General features: G+C 33.9%; 1 protein-coding gene across 6 annotated transcripts in view; it reads right to left on the bottom strand.

The window, feature by feature from the left end:
- The window catches only part of LOC120335843 (protein Aster-A-like), an 85,776-nt gene that overhangs the window by 27,474 nt on the left and 37,318 nt on the right, over positions 1–20,984 (bottom strand). For 4 of the 6 annotated variants that reach the window (XM_039403455.2, XM_039403454.2, XM_039403456.2 and 1 more), the window contains 6 exons: positions 14,167–14,262; positions 12,113–12,221; positions 11,083–11,185; positions 9,201–9,346; positions 5,983–6,111; positions 4,905–4,925 (listed from right to left, as the gene is read on the bottom strand). In XM_039403455.2, the coding sequence (XP_039259389.2) occupies positions 4,905–4,925; positions 5,983–6,111; positions 9,201–9,346; positions 11,083–11,185; positions 12,113–12,221; positions 14,167–14,262 (604 nt within the window). Of the gene's footprint in view, positions 1–4,904; positions 4,926–5,982; positions 6,112–9,200; positions 9,347–11,082; positions 11,186–12,112; positions 12,222–14,166; positions 14,263–14,669; positions 14,757–16,360; positions 16,517–20,984 lie in introns of those variants that run through there. The other 2 variants (XM_039403457.2, XM_078110190.1) reach the window with 2 other exon arrangements.

Genomic DNA, 20,984 nt, shown 5'->3' with positions numbered 1-20,984 from the left:
GAAACATTGACAATATGCCCAAAGAAAACCAATTATGACGAAACAATTGAATCGGGAGACCATAAATATTAACGAACCATTGTTAACGTTGATTGGTTACAATATCGGAAACAAGTAACACACTTTTGCTAATTAGTTGCGCTAATAAAAATAACAGTAAAACTTTCTACAATATTTGCGTATTTAAACTTGCCCAGAAGCAATTATTTGGTTAAATAAACGTACACCTCTAAAGTCTAAATATCCCTAGGATTTACACCAAACTAAGTTCGACGTCGATTACAATTCTAAAACCAATCGCGTTACTATTCAGAAATAATCTTACATCAAATGTTATATTTCTAACAGCTCAAGGTTCTCGACGCACAAAAGAAAATTAGCTTTTCTAGAATTCTGTTCTAGAATTAACACAAGAGAACAATGCCTGAAGATTTACGCACTTTATCTCGGCATAAAATACACAAAAACACCGTCATCGGTAACAAATAAAAACGATTGTTAAAAAGAATATAATCCAGTTTCCCGAATACCCCGAAAAGGTCAAATTTACTCAGCACACACACTTAATGTAATTATAAAAGAGAAGCGCTTTTCCGTTTCAAGCATATTGTTACGTCAGAATGATCAAATACATTGTGCTATCACAATGGTGGGTTATAATTTTCGTCCGAATCCCACAAAAATAGACTCATCAAGTGTTATTGAATGAAGCCGATGACAGTGAAATGTAATAGAATGTTCAGATATTCGAAGGCTCTGAAAGACAGGGAAACCAGTTTACGACAAATCTTCGCTTTTCAAAAAAACATAATTTAATAGTAAAGCTGCGAAGTGGCTTGAAATTTTATAAATTCCCTATTCAAATTTGATTTAACTCTATAGTTTTGTGAAAAAGACGATGGAACCGCTATCAATTAGCGTCAACAGTTAATACTCGGCATTGAAGATACTTTCTTGTGCTGTGTTATTTATCACGTAGAATGGCATAAGAAGGAATATAACTAATTCGGGGTAAACATCTAATGATTTAACATCGAAGCGTGAACTGTTAATACAATTAATCGATAAGCTATCTGAGTCTAATGTCACAGCTACTGTGAAGATTATGGACTCTATTGGCGGAAAGCGTACCGTTGCTATTTGTCGGCATTGGATGAGAAGAGAATAAAAACCGCAATTCTATGCCAGCACATACTTTTATATACAGCACCATTAAACGGAAAGTCTCTTTTCTGTAAAACCCATACAATACCAGTTTATTTTCTTTGGTTGCTTGGGTAAACGAATATGGCATTCTCGAGATAACGCGTTATCGGAACTAAACGCCAATATAAACACCCCACACAAGAGAAACCCATTATCATTTTTGTTTGCTGTGAAACTCCATTACATATTCTAACAACTGGTGACTGGTGGTTATTGCTGTAAACCGCTATTCCGAGTAAGTCTGACTTTGGTCAGACGAAACGTTACAGAAACACATTTGTGTCAGTGTGCAGCAAGACTCTTGAATCGTATAGCACTATTGTCGACATTATTGATGATTTCCCGAGGGCGTGTTTAATTGAAAATTTGTCCAACTACCCTGGGTTACTGCCCCAATACTAGTTCTTATAATTATTTTCGTTGATACTTAGTTTTAGATTATTTTAACGTAATTTATTTGAGGTTCGGGACTCGAGTATATGGCCTCAAATTTTACTTCTAACCCCCTAACCTTAAATAAGAATAATATAATCTCTTTCCACGAAATAGCAAGTATATTTGCGAGCTTTCGTTAAATCATAATCTATCTTCCTCAGATAAAACAAGATATGGCTTAATAAACAGCGAATAAGATCATAACCTTAACTAAGATAAATACATAAAATCAAAGATGGAACAATAACTGTATAATATCGTTGCTTTTGCTTGTTTTGACACCCTCGCAACAACAAGAGCAATTTATATAAGAATCAAATGTCAAACCACTAACAATTCTCAAACCCGACCTTTCGTTCCTACTTCCAACCGCAAACAACAACAGATGTTCCCGAGAATTCTTCCCAAGAAATCTATATACTAATAATGAATGCAATGCGGCGTTTGCGGTTCGTGAGATGCATGCAATCCCCGGGGGCAAATTATAGAATTTTTTTTCACCGTCCAAATCAAACAACAAAAGAATCAAATCGACGGTTATCGATTGTCAACATCGTACATTACGGCGCATATTAAAAGATAAAAAAGAATCGGTCCTGATTTGATTATCTTTTTAAGTGCTAGCCTTCGAAGTTATTATTACTCATAATTATTCAAATACACTAAACTACTCAAAACCAAAGAGTCTTTTCTCTGCATTTGTGCATCAAAAAAGATGGAAAAATACGAATAATAAACGAGGGAAGCAGGTGCCATCTATGCAATAGTATAAAAATAGTATGAGTGATCATACCCATCTTCGGAAACATCTAAATATTCTCTATTTGAAAACGGACACGGCTTTTTTTATTTAGCGTGTCCTCAATCGCGATATAACAGTCCCATGGTGTCAGGAATAAAGTCCTTAGTTATAGCACACAAACAGTAATTCAATTTTATATGCCCAATCAGTCTGATACAAGTAATGGAGGGCAGTAGAAGAGCAGTTGGCTAAATAACACGTATTTTGAATTTCGCTAAATATGGCGTCAAGGAACTCTCCTAAAAATTTTGTTATAGTATAGTAAAGTATAGGAAGTATTTTTCTGGAGTCAATGGTCGAGGAAACGAATTCCATCCAATATCACAGCTGGCATTACAACATCTCGCATAAACATAATTTACACATCGTTCAATGTGATATTATTAAACCTTTGCAAAATCATGACAACTGTCTAATAACGTAAGATTGCAAAACCTATACAAATCGTCCGATTATAAAATCCCGACGACGTCCCAGTGGACGACATTCATATAAAGCAATATATACTGATTAAACCAATTGCTCGACATAAATGTCACAAAGCAAACTGACCTCTAATAACATTTTGTTTGAGCGTGATTCTAAAAATAGATAAAAACCTCAGCAATTTCACGATCGATTGCTAATTTCTAGCGTTGCAAAGCTGCTCAAAATACTCGCACATTTTAATGGCATTTTGGTATAACTGTGAACTCTCACTAAATACGATGATATGGATAAATATGTACGTGTGAAACATGTTCGTTGTAGTAGTGCCATCCCTGTACGTTAATTAGTTCGATTTGGAATACAATCTATGGCCCCAATAGTCGTTTGATTGGAATCAGATATAGAAGGGTGTGTTTGAAATGAAATATGGAACGATATGTGGTCCAAATCTCCATTTGACTGGCGTGCTTCGGAAGGGCTATTGGGCAGACAGCAGGTTAGAATTAGGGCGGTTATAATATGATCCAATCGTCATTAGAATAGACTGCTTCATGAAAGGCCATTAATTGGGATGTAGAACACGATTCGATTTTTAGGGCAGCCACACAAAAGGCTACACCTACAAATTGCAACATCGTGATGCAGGTTGCATTCAAATAATGTCAATATTATCAGAAAAAAACGTAATCCACGTCAAAAACAAATTGGATGCAAGAGAGACTTGAGACGTGTTTTTTATACAATGCCATTACAACGCCCTTTGCTTCGAACAAGGCCCTAAAAAAGCAGTGACCAATATAATATGACGATGAAGAGCAAATATTTTGGAAAGAACCGGAAAGAAACGTATGCAAAATTGCAAATGCCTTCAAATAAACATCGGATCCATTATCCCGTATCATCAGGCTAATGGAACTCGTCTCATTCTCGGAGAGTCGACAAGTAAATAAAAAGGGTACTCCTGAAGTATGCCGCACCAAGATGTCGCACAACCTGAACCCTAACCTGGTACAAAACCTGAGTTCACGTTGTGCGCCATCTTGGTGCGCATACTTCAGGAGGTCCATAAAAAGTAATTAGAGCAAAGAAGATAATACGTTGTCAATATCACCCAACGTCAATTGGTTATACACAAATGCAATTGCAAATTTATTGCTGCTCTTACCAACTAACTTCAATAGATCAATAAATCTTCAATAAATAGAAGTTCAAAAAAGTGTTTCCATACGTAATATAGAAGTGGTCCCATTAAATGAAATGAAACAAAGTTCTTGGGTGAAATATGGGGCCTATCGGACTCTGAATTTGAAATTTGAAAAAAATTAAACGTCTTGCTAAACAATATTTATTTCTTGGTTATTTATCAACAAAAACTTGCTCTGCAGATATTACTTTAGTGGAGAAACTTGTAATGAAAAAATTTATTCCATTTATGCGAGAGGACCTCGCTAGCTTTACGGATGATCACAATCAAAGACCTCATTTTAAACTGCTCTGTTGCGCCCTCTAGCAGATCAAATTTTATATCCTCTTGTACAATACTATACAATGATAGCAAGATAGCATAAAACGTCCAATAAAGCCCTCAATATATAAGGTGTAAGCAGTCTTTCCTAGCTTTATGGGAATGTAACATTCACGCCTTGCCAAAAATTGAAAATGCCATCATATACCAGGGTATTGTAGATTTCTTGTAGAATGATTTTATTATATAAAACCAAATATACCTCAGAATCAAAATTCGATAAATAATCCCTTGTCATAGACACGAATATGATTTCAATATCTGTATATCACAAGGCAAGCACGCATTGAGATGAAAATTCTGAAGCAAAATGTGCCAAGCACTGTCTTCTCAATTTACTTTTCGAATGGAGATAGTTTAACTGGTAACCAACAATACAACCTTCTTATTAGGTAATTTTTACAAATATAAAAATAAAGAATTTTCAATCATACATGGCACTGAGAATCAATGGAGTCAATCAAATATTGAATTTTTAAATACCGCATAAAGATAAAAAGCACTCACATTATACCAAGATCCAGATCTCTGTAAAATAGGAAAAATAGTCGAAATTAGAATGAGTGCATTTAGAGCTCGACAAAGAAAATAAAAGATATAATAATATGAAAAGGGTTTGATAAGATAAGTCCGCAGTAACTCTTAACAATCTACATCATGAGATTGGCGGGTACTAGAGTAGCATAGTGACACAATCCTGTTTTTGAAGTCACCCAGAGATAAATGTTCTTTACTTCTGAGTGAGTGCACATGACCTAATTTTGAATGTATTAGGTCGTATGATATTAATTGTTATAAACCATAAAAGTTGAACAATAATTTGATTAGTGTCATTCTCAGCAGGATAGGATCTACATATTTACATCGGGGTGAAAAATCTATAAGACGACTTAATCAGATGCCGAACCACCGCCCCTCATCCAGTTACTACAGGTCCATGTCGAGTTTGCGATTAGTTAGCCAGATAATTGATACAGATACATGGACTTGATGGCGAAAGAAACCATACTCCACCAGCAAGACATGATTCTAACCTGCGAACCCACGCTGGGTAATCAGAGATGCAGTGACGAGTATATTACTAACACTTAGCACACTGCGTCATACCACCTGGCAGTATCATTATGTCTCAGGAATCATCTTATTTTGAACATGATATACATTAAAAAATATTCTGTCAGTGAGCACTTTTGAACAGGATAAGTAATGTCACGGACAAAAGGTCGGGGCTCGCTAAATGTTGACCTAAATTATTAAAATGTTGGCTCGGCGATGTGGCGCATCGTGCTAAGCATTAGGAATACGCTCGCCACCGCACCTCTGATTACCTTGCATGGGTTCGCAGGTTCGAATCCTATACGGGGATAGTAATATGCGATAGGATTGCTGGACTCGTCGTCGCTGTGGGTTCTCCACATAACCGCAGATCGATTACGGCTCCCTCCACCATCAAGTCCATGCTTCCGAAAAAAAGTAACTGCCTATCTAATCCCATACCCAGCATGGAATGGTAACCAGACTGAGAGGCCGTGGTTCGTCATATGATTAAAATTAAATATGTATATCCTATCCTGAATAAACTCACCTTCTTTTTCCTCAGACTTCCTTGTTTAGTGAGTGATGAATTTGAACTTCTGCTCATCATGTTTTCATTCCTTAGTTGCAATGAATTGTTATGAGGATGATATGATATGCCCATAGAAGGTCCAATCAACTGAAAATTGAATTAATATAAATTATATAAACTTTCTGAAAGTTCATAAGTGGGCGCTCCAGGAATATATATACCAATATAGAGGTAACTAATTTTGTTCGCCTACGTCACATCAAATTGTGTAAAGAGACTGAAATCTATCGGCAGGGGGTATATTCATTTGCTAATACAGAAAGTCCCCGAACTCGTAATAGAACTAAAATAGGGAAAATATTAATGAAATTATGGCCTAATCCTAACCTGGTACACACACTATGGAAGTACCCATAAGTGTTGTTAAAGGGTGTGGAATAATGAAAAATTTATAAAGTTTGAAAGCTTGCTGCTTGAAGACCTTCAGAGGTCCCTTGGGCTTCTGGTCACACAAATAATATCATTAGTATATTTATCCGATGCATCAATTTCTTTGCCCTCGTTTTTTTTTTTTTTGTGGTGAGAAATAATCGATTGGCTGAATGACTTGTGAATCTTGCAACGGTTGAATTGCCATTGCACATAGCTACAGATCAAGCGTTGCTAAATGTATTTATATTAAAGATGATTGCTGTACTTCTCGTCATCGCAAATTGTTTTATCATTTGCTAAGCCTTCCTAAAGACTTTTTTCTACCCAAATTAAGAATGCGAAAGCTTATTTTAATAATTGAGATTACTCTTCTATTACAAAAAAACAATGTAAAAGACTGTCGGGATACAGGGATTTTCCAAATGAATTGAATACTCAGATTTACTCAAAATTGATTATGTTAGATATTTTATACTCGTGGATTGAAGATTGATAATTTAGATCAGTCTTATTTGGAAATTATCAATTTGACTAATTGAAGTCTCATGGTATCACCAGAATGCCTTCATTTTATTTCGAAAATCGTAAAAAACTTTTTTGCCTTCCCAAACTCCAGAGTCAATGAATTTACATTGACCCCTTCGTTCTTAAACCTTACCCAATTTAGCATAAATTCAAAATTCTATATTTGGAAATAATATTTTAGAAAGTGGAATACCGGATCATTTGGCTTCGGCCATCCCTTTATGTATACTCATAATTAAGTCTTAAAAAAAGTCAAGTCAAACATTAATATAAAAGATTCAAGATTTACTGTTAAAAAACGATTATGTCTCACAATGACACTTTGTGAGAAGGCCATGCAAAGTATATAAAAAGCAATACAATATTGAAATAATATATTTATACAAATGTGACATGTCATTGCTCCATAAATGCTTACGACAATAGCAAGCGCTTATGTAAGGTTTTTCTATACAATTATAGGCAAATATGTACATGTGCGGTGTACTCAATATGAAATTAATACCACATTGTTTTTTCATATTGCTTTGTTGTATTTTTATTCTTCTTTTTATGAGACTCAATTCTCGATGATTAAGGAGTCACATGACATTTATTATAAAAAATAGGCTAAAGGTTGTGGAAATAATGTCAAGGTGCTATTATTGATTGATACGCATTGTATGAATTATGTACTCGTGAGCAGAAGAAAAGAACAATTTTTCTCTACTCTATATACATTATGAAATGGAAAAGCAATTCAGGCAAATTTGAAGAATATTAATAAAAGTATTTGTTAGATTTAATCTTCTCGCCTTATTTTCAATATTTACATTTCAAAACTTTTAATTTATTTCATTATTTACCACATATTTTCAACATGTTTTTTGAATAAAACATAGGTACTTTCACTTTACTATCTGTTATTTGTAGCTTATTGTCAGCTAGTCATTTTTGAGTTGGGGTGCGACAATTGACAAATTCTAAAAGAGAGCACAATAATTGAAGGACTACTGATTTTCAGATGAACATTTAAGATATATTTTAATTGACCATGTTTGAATCACAGATGCCAGTTTATATTATTATGTTTTATTGTATTTATTTATTATATAATCCAAAACAAACCAAAATGAGAAATATATTTGAAATGTGAAATTTTTGATTTTGCAAAGTTGAATTTCATTTATTCTTTATTCTTTCATTTATTTAAAAATAGTGATTTATGTGGTTTTTAATTATCTGTTACATTATAAAGACCCTAAAATCAAATTCATAAATATTATTTCGAATATACACAGAATAGCGAATTATTCGCTCCCTGTGCCATTTTGCCTATGCAATTTTATATACAATTATATCATTTTAATAGGTATGTATAGCAAAGAATTCTTCTCAACAAAATACCATATATGCTCTACAATACATGCCATTGAAATCATCAATTATGCAAATGGCACAAGCTAACATTTAATGGAGACATATGCACATATAAACTTACATGAATTTCAAACCAGAATTAAATTTTGTTAAGCTTGTCTCATATTCACATAAGATATGGTAGTTTATTTGGTTTCCTTTAGTTTACTACATAGCAGGAGTGCGCAACCTCTGGCACGCGTGTCAAACTTGGAATGAAGGCACAGCTATTCGACACGCGAGCAAGGTCATTGAAACAAGATCCTTTAATAGATAAAAAAATTTAAACCTTTAATAAATTGACTGAACGAACTTGGCGTTTGTTTCTTCTGGATGAATTTGAAATGCTGGATGATTGAATTTCGAAGTAGCTCAATTTGAAAAAAAATTAATGACCTCAGAGTTGAGTTAGAATATAATTGAAAAAAAAATGCGATTAGAGAAGAGAATACAAGAGAGAAGTACAAAAAATGAACTATTGCGAGCATGAATTACCATTTTTGAAAATTTTTCATACTTAAAAAAACTTGCAACTGCATTACCCCCCATGTTTGTACGTTCTCACGAATTTCAGTCAGCACGCGGAAGAATTTTTTCATTGAATTTAGCTGATTTTGGCATGGAAACTGAAAAAGGTTGCCCACCCCTGCTATATGATATATCCGTTTGCCTATTTTGTATCTCTTTATCCCTAACCTTTAAAAACAAAATCTATTTCCTTTATTTGTTTAATTTTTATAAAGAAACCCTCCAAAAACAATGAAAATCCTTCCCAGTTGGGAAAACTTGCTGCAATTCATTATGAGAGATATTCAAATCCAATAGCACAGTAATCAATCATTGTGATATCATAAACTATAAACATTTAAATTTCACATTACCTGTCTATCATCAAAGTTGCTGTGAGTAGGAGTTAGTCTTGGTGATATGTCGGATAATTCTCCCTCGGTGGTTGCTATCGAGTTCAAAGCTGCTGGTGAAGTGGAAGTCGGTTTTAATCGAGGTTTTGAACCTTCACTGTGGAAACCTGAATGAACATGTGTTTAAAATTTAATAAAACATAATTTAAATATCTGTTTTGAATAGCTCGTCATACAATTCAAGATCTTGAAGGCAATTATATTATTCGGGGCAATAATATTATGAATAAAACGCTTTTGCGGGTACCAGAACATTGTGTATTGAACCGCAGGACCTTTACTGTTGTTTATTCCCTACTGAAAATACCAGTTTCGGGTAGCTTGTCATATTATTCGACGGTGGCGCAATTATACGAGGAGTCAAAAAAATTTCGCTAGATCCTATAGCAATAATTGTAAGTTTAAATAAATTTGATTCAATTGATTGTATGATAAATGAGAACTACAAGAACAATAAACACTATCAATGAGCAAAGACAAAGCAATTTAAATTGTTATTGGTATTGCTATAAAATTGGGCGCAAGTTTTTGGACACCCTGTCTTAAAAATAAAATAAAATGTTTTTAAGGGTACCAGAACACTGTTTATTGAACTGCTTTACTGAAGTTTATTTCCTACTTCTAGCGCAGATATGGACAAGGAAATACATTATATAATCCTTATTTTAAATGTTATGATTGTGCAAACTTTGTTTCAAACACTCTCCTATATCTGTTTCCCACTCATCTCTATATCTGTTTAATTTTGAGGTATGCTTTGATAAAACACCCCACATATTAAACAGAGAATGCCAGTCTTTATACTATCTCTCGATGGCAATTCTATTTCAGGAATGTCAATATTAAAATAGCTTAGTATTTGAGTATTCTGCATTGCAAAATTAATTTAAATTTGAAAGAGTAGGAATTTTGCAAAAAAAAAGTTGATCGTTTTCAGAATATGTTCATTTCCTTTTTGACTTGTAAATTTCCGCCATGTAAGATCTTAAGCAATTTGAATATAATAATATGCATGAATGTGCAGTCCATCTTGCAATGGTTGTTTCACAATATCTTTATTATATTTGCATTTGTGGATTGTGGCGAATAACTGATAACAGAATTTATAAATACACATGCATTTAGCATACTCCTTTATTTCATTTTGCAGCTATTAATACAGCAAAAGAAAGATATGCAATAGCACAAATCCGGAAGCAACAAATTTTTTTATGGAATTCAACCTTTCAGTGACTAATGAATCCGTAAAATCAAAAATTATATTCAGAAGTTAGGTCGCTTTAGGACCAGATATGTAACCTTACTTTATTAAACATGGTCTAATGTAGTTTACATAGAGATATGAAAATTGAATATCCCATAATGTGCTAAGTGTCTGACCGTCGCAAGTTGGATAATATCATAAATATCAGCCGGATGGTTACGTCTTCCGCCACACCCAAGCCCACACGAACAGAGCACTTAACTAGTTGACTATTTCCATAATCGGCTGAGACAGTTAATTGAATGAGAGACTGCAATTCAATATCAACTTTCCACTCACCAGGAACATAAATATCAAAAACCTTTCATATTGGCTCGGCGGTGGGGCGCATTTGGAATAAGCTTGCCACCGAAGCTCTGATTACGCTGCATGTGTTCGTAGGTTCGAATATGTGCGATAGAATTGCTGGACTCCTCGCCGTCGTAGTGTGCCCAACATGGATAGGTAACCAGACAAGAGGTTGTGGTTCACCATAATGGTTGTGTCGCTTAAGACTATCCTCTCCCCCCTGGATAAATATGTAAACTTATCCTATCCTACTTTTACAATCAGATCCATCCAGATCACTTATACACTTACCAGGTGAATCAAAATCAATGGATGAACAAGAACTTCTATGATTCGATGAAGAATTTCTGGATTCAGCTCTCGATACAGGTTGTGAGTAAGAATTTGGTGAAGTCTGAAATATAAAATAAATCAAATATTCAATCAAAATTCGATTTTCCCAAAGTTCAAGTCAAAGTCAAATTTCTTACACCAGCACATATAATTAAATTTTTCAATTCCACACGCAGAGCTCCTCTGCTTGGATTTAAAAATTGGGTGAAATAAAATCAATATTATAAATATCTCGATAAAGGCAAAATAAACATCAGATAATGAAGATTGATTTTTTAAAACAGTGATTTTTGATATTTACATTTCCTAAAAAATTATTGATTTTTCGACCCATTACATCCTTGTGTTTAGATTATACAATCCCAGCGAAACAAACATAATAAAGGTGGCTTTAAATAAACACCAAAAATCAATTCGCTATTTATTTATAAAAAAAATATAATTATAATAAAATATGAGGCATGATTATACATCAATATTGTGATGTCATAATCTAAATTTTAGATTGTAGAAAAAAGAAAGCCTCAAAAATTATGGTTTTAAATTAATATTACATTTTGCATCTCTTCTAATATAATATACTGTTACAGGTGGTATATTTAGTAACTAAACTCAGAATAGAATGTAATCTCATAGATTACATAGAGTTATAAGAGCTTTTTGCATTTCATGTGAGGCTATATATAGTTCCCAGAGACTCCAGAAATGAGAAACGTCTGAAAACTAAAAACTGCAAGTCTTAAGCTCTATAAACAAAAAAATAAATCTTTCCCAAAACTAGTGCCATGGGTTTCATTAGAAGATAAAAAATAACTAAAAATCGCTTTTAATTATGATAATAGCACAAGCATGGGTATTACAAATATTTTAACAAGAAGTCTTTGATACAGTACAAGAGTTGCAAACAAATTCAATAGTTTGTTCCTAGTTTCAAAAAAAGCCTGAATTGTCCGAGATATATCATGCAGGGCAAAAAACAATTGACTACCTTCAAATGCTGAGGTCTTGGATAACGTGATGATGCTGTCGGTAAATCTAGTCCGTGAACTGGTGAATCTCTTCCACTGTGACCATTCATATATTCTCCGTTTAACAATCTGAAAATAAGAAGAAAAGTGAGTAGGAATTCACCTATTTGGGTCCTGGTTGGCTCATCATGCATATCGCATCGCCGGCTACCCTCTGTATTTGCAGATTCAAATCCAGTGAAGAATTCTCAAACCTAAACATTGGTACTCCCGAAGTATGTAAACCAAGATGACGAACACCCGAACGTAGTATGTGTACCAGGTTAGGGTTGGGTCATAATTTTATTCCAATTTTCTAAATTTTAGTTCTAGTACGGTGACTAGCCAAGTGAATCCGTTAGTATTTGTACCTAAAATTATGGCCTAACTCAACCTGATACACATACTACGTTCCGGTGTCCAACATCTTGGTTCACATACTTCGAGAGTACCTTATTGTCAGCAACTGTGACTACTCACTGTTTATCGGGTTTTGTCTTCCCTGAGATAGTTAAAAATCCAATCTCACATAGTGGCGAGATAAGGACTATTAATATAGATAAGATATGTTGCATTTAGAGGACATTTCCAACAACATACAGGGTGTCCCAAAATGAATGAAACTCACAAAATTGCTAATCGAATTATTGGGTTCAATTTATTTTCAGATGCCTTGTATATCTACAGTAAGTCTGTACCCTAATTTAAGTTACAACAAAAAATTGAAAAATAAGCTTTGCAATGACTTCTTGTATGTAGTCTTGTTTAAAGCAATGGCGGGCGAATACAGGCAATACTTCACTAAGCGGGTTGGCACAGTTTATAACAGAGAAAAGACATTGGAGGCACCTATTTACCCACAGACAATAGAAAATTTTAGAACATAGTTAAGCTGTATATATATATATATATATATATAAGCATTTGAATAGGGCAGACAGCCAATAAAATAAAATTAACACATACAACCAAATAGTTTGATTTTGAATGATTTTGAGTTATAGAGACAACCATAGCAAAAACACAACACCTTCAAATTGGAACAATGATAAATACCTAATGGATTCTATAAACAAAAAATACTATTTTTCACATAAATAATTCAGTGATGCCTGTAATTTGACCTAGTGCAGCCAGTTCGTGTAGCAAAACACAATCTCGATCGATGAATTTAACAAAATAATCAGGTCAGGCTGACTTGTATTCCTCATCTTATATCGATTGCACTTGAGATGGCGATATAGCATTTAATCATATGAGCAATTTGGGCCAAAGAATGCCCATAATGAGTTAACACAACTACGCAATGCATAAAGGTAAGGCTATGTATGAGAAGCCACCATTATTTTTATGGAAGAACTGAAATCCTTCTGATTCAGTATTAACAACACAATATATTATACACACTGGGTGAAGTGGAGGGCATGCGATGTGAAGACCAAATTATTCAACTGTAACACCAACATGGCTTTATTAACCACTAAGCAAGCCATCGGTGCCAATGACTCTTGTATAAAATTGCCCCAAAGTTTTTTCCACCTGCTGATAATTGATCACTCAATAGCACATTCATTTAGATCAAGTGTTGATATTCTCTGTAACGGGGGCACAGGACCATGCATCATGAAGTTTGAGAACCTATGCACCTAGACAACCTTTTTACTTTCGTGGCCCATTTTCGTTGCACAAAAATTCTGTGACCCACTAACTTTTGCATGCTGGGAAAAACTTCAAGAAAAACATAGAATTCTTCCTGCGAAAATAGACACCTTCACTTTAATAATGATTAGGTGAAAATTACCACCCTGCAACAAAAAACGCATCATCCATTGCTACCACTATCAAATTTAACTAACTTTATCAACAACTCTATCATCTTCTTATAGGTCCAGAAAATTTTTTTGTGACCAGCAGTGGGCCATGGCCCTATGGTTAAGAACCAGTGATCTAGACCCTGTATACAATTGCCCTCGACATTCTTCCCAGGGTCTGGTTACTAACACATATAAAAAATTGATTCCATTCATGAACCTACCCGCTAGTCTCCCTTCCTTCACTTCCCTTTGAAACGTCGTCAGATTCATCAGAACCAGGCAAGTAATCTCCACCAGTTTCCTCGGACTCTTCCAGTCTGTAAGAAAGGAGAACATTCCAGGTTACAAATTCTGGGATTACGTTAAAGCAGTAGTAGTAACTTCTAGCAGTTGCGTGTAAAAAAACAGTATTGGGAGAGGCAGAGAAAAATACAAAATATAAATTTACTAGCCTATATGATAAATAAATCTAGATTTTAACTAAAAAAAAACATAAAAACTGAAAACTGAGTTGTGACACATTCTGCATATTCTGGATAATGACTCATTACTGAGACTATAGGTCATATACAAGGGCATACCCAGGGTGAATCAAAACATTGAAGGAATTTGAAACTAGTACTAATTTATATAATAGAAAACTTTCTTTTTCACATCACCTATTACTAAAATTATATTTTATTTATAAAACTTACAAATTTTGAATATAAATCTCTATACAAACCTAAGCATGTCCTTGTAATGCCTTACTAAACCAAATATCACAACTAACTAGCAACATTAGCCAGATAACCAATATTTAACTGCTGTTTGACAGAAAACATCACGCCACCTCACTCAACTTAGATAAAGTATCTCTTATATAAGCAATACAAGGACCACTCGACTGTTTGACAAGTACCTACAGTTAGAAATATACAAGAGATCTTTATTTAAACACTTGCTGAGGTTACATCCTATTGCAACACTCAAAATATGGATTTAAATATATGATTTGAAACGAATTCAAAAACATTATTATTTTAAAGTGTAGAAGTTGTATGCGTACGTCATCCTAATCAGGAAAAAAATTGTTTTGTACACTGATTTGTGTTGCATTAAAGATCAATTTTATTACCTACTGGTATGTCATTGGAGAGGGTTTAACACAAAATATTGCCTAATTTGTCCAATAAAAGCACAATTAGTATTCATAAATTGTAAAATGATAAAATTAACATAATGCGCATGTTGCGGTGGTCGTTTCATAGAAATGCATATTATCACACTTCAGAATTATATGGAAAGGGTGGTAATATCGAAAATCCGAAATAGGAGCATATATGGAAATTGCATGCACTGCATCTAGCTTTTCTGTATTTGAAAACTTGCTGAGGTTAAATCCTATTGCAACAATATGTATTTATATAAATGATTTGAAGCGTATTCAGAAATAAACTTATCTTGAAATTTGAAAGTCATATGCAGTAACATAATTAGAGTATAAAATCATTTTGTACACGATTTGTGCAAAAATACTGAAGAAAAATTTGACCGCATAATGTGAAAAGGTTTATTACAGAATATTACAGAATTTGCACCACAAAAGCATATTTTCGTTCATCGATTTGGAAATGGAAAATTAGCATATACAATGCTTCTTCTGAGGTAGTCGATTTGTTGAATAAATATTATTACTAACCTATAATCAATACACGATTCAGAATTACATGAAAAGGGGTAGTATTGGAGAGTAACATATAAATAAAAGCATGTATGAAAAGTTCGTGTACTACATCTAATTTTCCTGTATTTGAATAGTGATTCACTTGCTTCCCTATTTATTTAGGTAATGTTTATTCCTGTGGCGGTAACGTCATGAGAAATGATATGAACATCACACATACTACATTGAGTCTATTTTCGTAAATACCTATCAATAACAATATATACCTAACTATAACGTGCAAAACGCAAACATAAAAGAATGAGATACTATTTCGATTACATTCAAAAATATTATTTCCGAACATGGGATATCAGTCTTGTTTGACCATCTGGTGTCAAACTATTCTAAAATATGTGAAAGAAAATGGTTCCCCCTTTCATATCATTAAATATCAGTGGATGCGCGTTGAAGCCATGTATGGGGCGAAAGGCGAGAATATGTGTCACATAAAAAAACTGATCGCTAATTCTTGATTGTAATAAAATAATTGATTAAATTTGGACATCCCTGGACAAAAATCCATTTTAACATAAAATCAGACATAAAAACCAACCTTTTTACCAATTCTAGCCCAAAAATACACATCTGAATCCCAATGAATTTGAGGGCCAGACTTCAAACATTACAAAAAAAATCAATACAAGCATGCTGGCTTGCTATAAATCCACATGCAACTCCTTACATTTAACTGATAAAGCAATACTCACATAGTCTCTGGTGGAGTTCTCATTTTTATCCATTAATAATCGGAATAACAATATTACAGTAATATTGCACAATTATTATTATTATTAAATACTAAAGCACCATTATTTACAGCGTTATAAATCTAAGTATGTTAATACAAATAAAATAATCTATATAAAATCAAAATTAATTACAAAAAGGTACAAAAGAATTTAACTAGGACCATATAAGTTAATACTTCTTAGGAAAATATATATTGTAATGAATACATATTAACCTTAATATATAAGTTAATAATAAAGGTATATCATATATTGCCATAATATGTAGAAATTAAGATATTTATAATTAGATTATAATACTAATCTGTTAATGTTAATAAACTAATCCAGTAATTTTATTCAAATTATTAATTCAAAGTAAAGTAATTGGTTGTAGGGAAGATAGTAAACCAATCTCATTATTTGAAGGTGATTGAAAACAAAAAAGGAATTTAACCACAGATCTGGCCTTTAGATAAAGCCCAAAACCACAACCATCATGTAAACATATTTTGTAACTTTTTTTTTTTAATTTTCTACCACATCTTCCCAATAAATAAAGACCAGAACACGAGAAAATATCCTATCAGAATGTTTCCTTCTCTATAACCTTTCCAATGGCTAGCACATTTGGTCATCCATCCACTCACACCGATATATACAGCGTTCTCTTTCTATAAGTCAATTACAGACTATTTCGCTATTGAATATAGCCAAGCTGCCGATCAATGCCTACGATGAAATATAATTTACAAGAGCACGGGTCTCCCGAGCCATGGTTGCCATGAATTAATGATAAGCTTGGGAATCGTCGTTATCTCATTCTTGTCGTTAAGCACTGGAATGACGCAAACAACTATCCGCGTGTGCCGTCACAATGCACACCAAAACCGTCGGAAAAAATCGTTGGCATAAAAATTTTCCTTTGCACAAATTAACGCTAATATATTGAAATCATTCTTTGCAGTTGTAAAACGAAGAAAAAGATGGTATGCATATATCTACATTTAACGAGTATGTGCAGATTTATATACATAGTATGTATCCAATTTCATTGAAATCGTCGGTTTTTCGGCGCAGGAAAGAATAGAGGAAATACAGAGACAAAGCAAAATTGTTACCGATGCAAGTAGAAATCACAACAATCCAATTACCAATGATAATCCCCCACTATTGGATTAACTTAGCTTAATACACACAGGTAGAATTTCCTATTAAGCAATTGAGATTATGCAAATGCAGTGTTTATTGCTCGCATTGGAAATGCGCGAACATAGTAACCCCTGCCAGTATCTGTTCACAGGCTTGTTCATATTAAAAGATGCACGAGTGGTAATAAACTAACATAGTTGAATTATGGGCGCTCCAGAAGTATGTGTACCAATATGGAGGTAACTAAATTTGTCCGCCCACTTTACATCAAGTTGTGTAATGGGACTGAAACCTATAGCCAGGGGACCGACTATTCACTTGGCTAACACAAACAGTCCACGAACTCGTAATAAAACAAAAATGAAGAAAATCGGATTAAAATTATGGCCTAACTCTAACTGGTACACATACCACGGGAGTACCGAATTATGTATGTCCGATGAAGTCCGATATTTGTCAGACGAAATTTAAGCGAAATAAATTTATGTTAATGTGCAGCAAGACTCTTCTTGAATCACTTAGGATAGTTATCATACAAATTCATCCATCTGCGCATTGAAAGATAAGTAGTTAGTCCAGCAGAAACTCAAAAGAACACACGATATATCACGCTTGCATTTCGAATATTTACACAGTAAAATGTTAAAGTTTGTTCACTCTAACTAAGCTATATGGTAGCCGTGGACACCATTCCCCGAAAACGACGTAAAAATTATTTCAAACAAAAAAAACATAACCACATCGCTTATTCATAGCAACATATCTGCTGTAATAAGCTACCTCGCAAATTGTTAGACCCAGCTGACTTAGCCTTTTATCACAGAACAGAGTTACGTTACCAGGAAGTGCCATCAAAAACGACACATTTAAGAGCAATACATTATCGTAATGACGCGCGAAATATGGACAAAAATTGCAACATCAAACAAAGGCCAACAACAGGTAAAATATTAACTAATGATTTATTCAATATAAGCCTTGAGGACCAACAAGCTGGATAATAATTAGCCAGACGTAATGAAGCAATATCGAACAGGATTACGTGATTTTTAACAGGCAAGACTCAAGTCTAATCCACATAATATGTGTCAAAAGTTAACACATGGTGAGAACGTATTTGACCGAGTCCATAAAAGTAGATGAACTAACTTTTTGAATATGGTGTCCGGCTTTATTTCGAATGTACGAATCCAAAATACGATAGTTATTTGAATAGCTGGATGACGAATCGCGCACCGTTATTACGAAATTTATTAAAATGAGCGATCTGACGTTTCCATCCCTATTCCCAACCTATTACACTTTTGCCGTTTAGTTATCAACAGCTCGCTAATACCGTTTCGCAGCGTAGATTCGAGTCCGTGTTTTAAAAAGTCAATCTTTTGTTTCGCCAGTTGATTGTGCGTGACCTATTCTATTTTAACGTAATTTTCAATGTAATAGCTCACGCAATCTGACGCACGGATCACTGGATTCTAATTTGAAACGGCTAAACGTATCTTCAATGTCGTCATTATCAACTAAAGTCACCGTTGCCGGAAAGTCATCTCGAACTTTAGCAGCTCCTAACCCGGCCGTTGGTGCAGAGCCTTCTTAATAGCGGAAGGCGCATAAATTTATCCTATAAAAAGTCTTCTTACCTTCAGATTCAAGACTGATGACATTGTCTTAAAAATTGGTCAGAAAAATTCACGCTTTGCACGTCCACGCCGACAAGACCGCGACACCTGTTTCAGCATTTCGAAATTGCCTTCTACACAAACCAGCAAATAAATTTTAAAAAAAAGAAACGCGTCGAAACTGTTGTGATCAACAATGGAAATTGTTACACAATAGACAATCAATGTCCGAAATCACCCCATTTATACAAGATGGCGATTATAATACACGCCTACGCGCGTTCTCCCTAATACAACGCTCTCCATTAGATTACATTACAAGTTAGGACACGTTGACCGTCAGTGAGCTCAATGTCTTAATTTGCCGACAACAATTCGTTATAACTGAGCACAAATCGGATGTAATTCGTGTAGATTTGTGGATATAGTTCTGTAACGTGTCACCAAATATAGCGCCAATGGAAACGATATACTAACTGTACCACTGCACCAAAAGTTACCCACTGCGAAATTTCGATTACAATTATACTTCAATCAGATTGCTACTTTGAGTGGTTGAACGACAAAATGGCGATTTTATGACCAATTCGGTTAAACTTTCTAAAATAACATAAATAGGGTAAATAATACATATTCTGATCAATACTTGAATAATAACAATTAATTAATTAGATACACCTATATTTGTAAATCGTCAAAATTAACCCAAAATTTGAAAACAATCCGCCTTTGGGGATCAAAAAATTTATCGAACGTGGATTAATAAACGTTCACTGAATACACTTTCAATCCAATTCTACATATTTATTCAGATTCATTCAAAACACTCCTGTCAGTCTGGAAGATAACTGTTTGTCGCTATCCATAAAATCTGCATCTAACTTAAAGAGGCAACATTTACTTTATAAATATGACTTTTGACATCTGAAGAAAAACGTCTGCCTTATCCAGACTACAAAATACTAGCGCAAATGCGGAAACTATCAAAATCGTATTTCCCATTCTTGTCGCATAAATGGGAGAATTCGTCATTATCGCATTGAGTTTATTTATAACGAATCAAATAATTTTGTAGAAACTCGGCACCAATGTAACTTCCCCGTAACAGATTTACACGAATTCATATTTACGGTCCGAAATATAATAAAACTGTATTATTTCAACTAAACTTGATTATGATATAGTGCGGGGGTGTGCAACCTTCGGCAGGCACACAAAAAAAATTTTGCGGGCCGCGAAGTGCCAATTTTGAATAATGTGTGGCCCGCGAAACGATTTTTTTTAATTTAATTCAATCTGGTACATACGAGTTATTCCAATCCCTTTTGCCTTACAAACCCATACCTGAGTTCAATATATTATTTATACCTATGACATTACAAAGCGTTTTTGTGTCATAGGTATAGGTTGCATACCCCTGATATAGTGCAAAAAAAGCCCATATTCACAATTCACATTCATATTTCCGATCCAAAATATCACAAGATCATCTCTTTTTGTTAAAGATATTGACAATGAAACAGAAATATTGAAGATACGTTTATAGAGGTCAAATTAGGTTCCAGTGATCCGTACGTCAGATTGCGATAGCTATTACATTGAAAATTACGTTAAAATATAATAGGTCACGCACAATCAAGTGGTGAAACGAAGGAAATCGACAAGATAACCCATTGTTTCAATATACAGAGTGTTCTAAAAATTTCGCCCGAATTTAAAGTAATAACAATTGTGAGTATTTCATTCTATGATAAATGAGAACTACAAGCATAATAAGAAACATTAAAAAGACGAAAACGAAGAAATTTTTAAGTTTTATTACGACATTTTTT

The sequence above is a fragment of the Styela clava genome, chromosome 2, assembly GCF_964204865.1.
Source record: "Styela clava chromosome 2, kaStyClav1.hap1.2, whole genome shotgun sequence".
NCBI classification, from domain to species: Eukaryota; Metazoa; Chordata; class Ascidiacea; order Stolidobranchia; family Styelidae; genus Styela; species Styela clava.
Note: the sequence above shows the minus strand (reverse complement) of the source record. Positions and strands in the feature narration are given on the sequence as shown.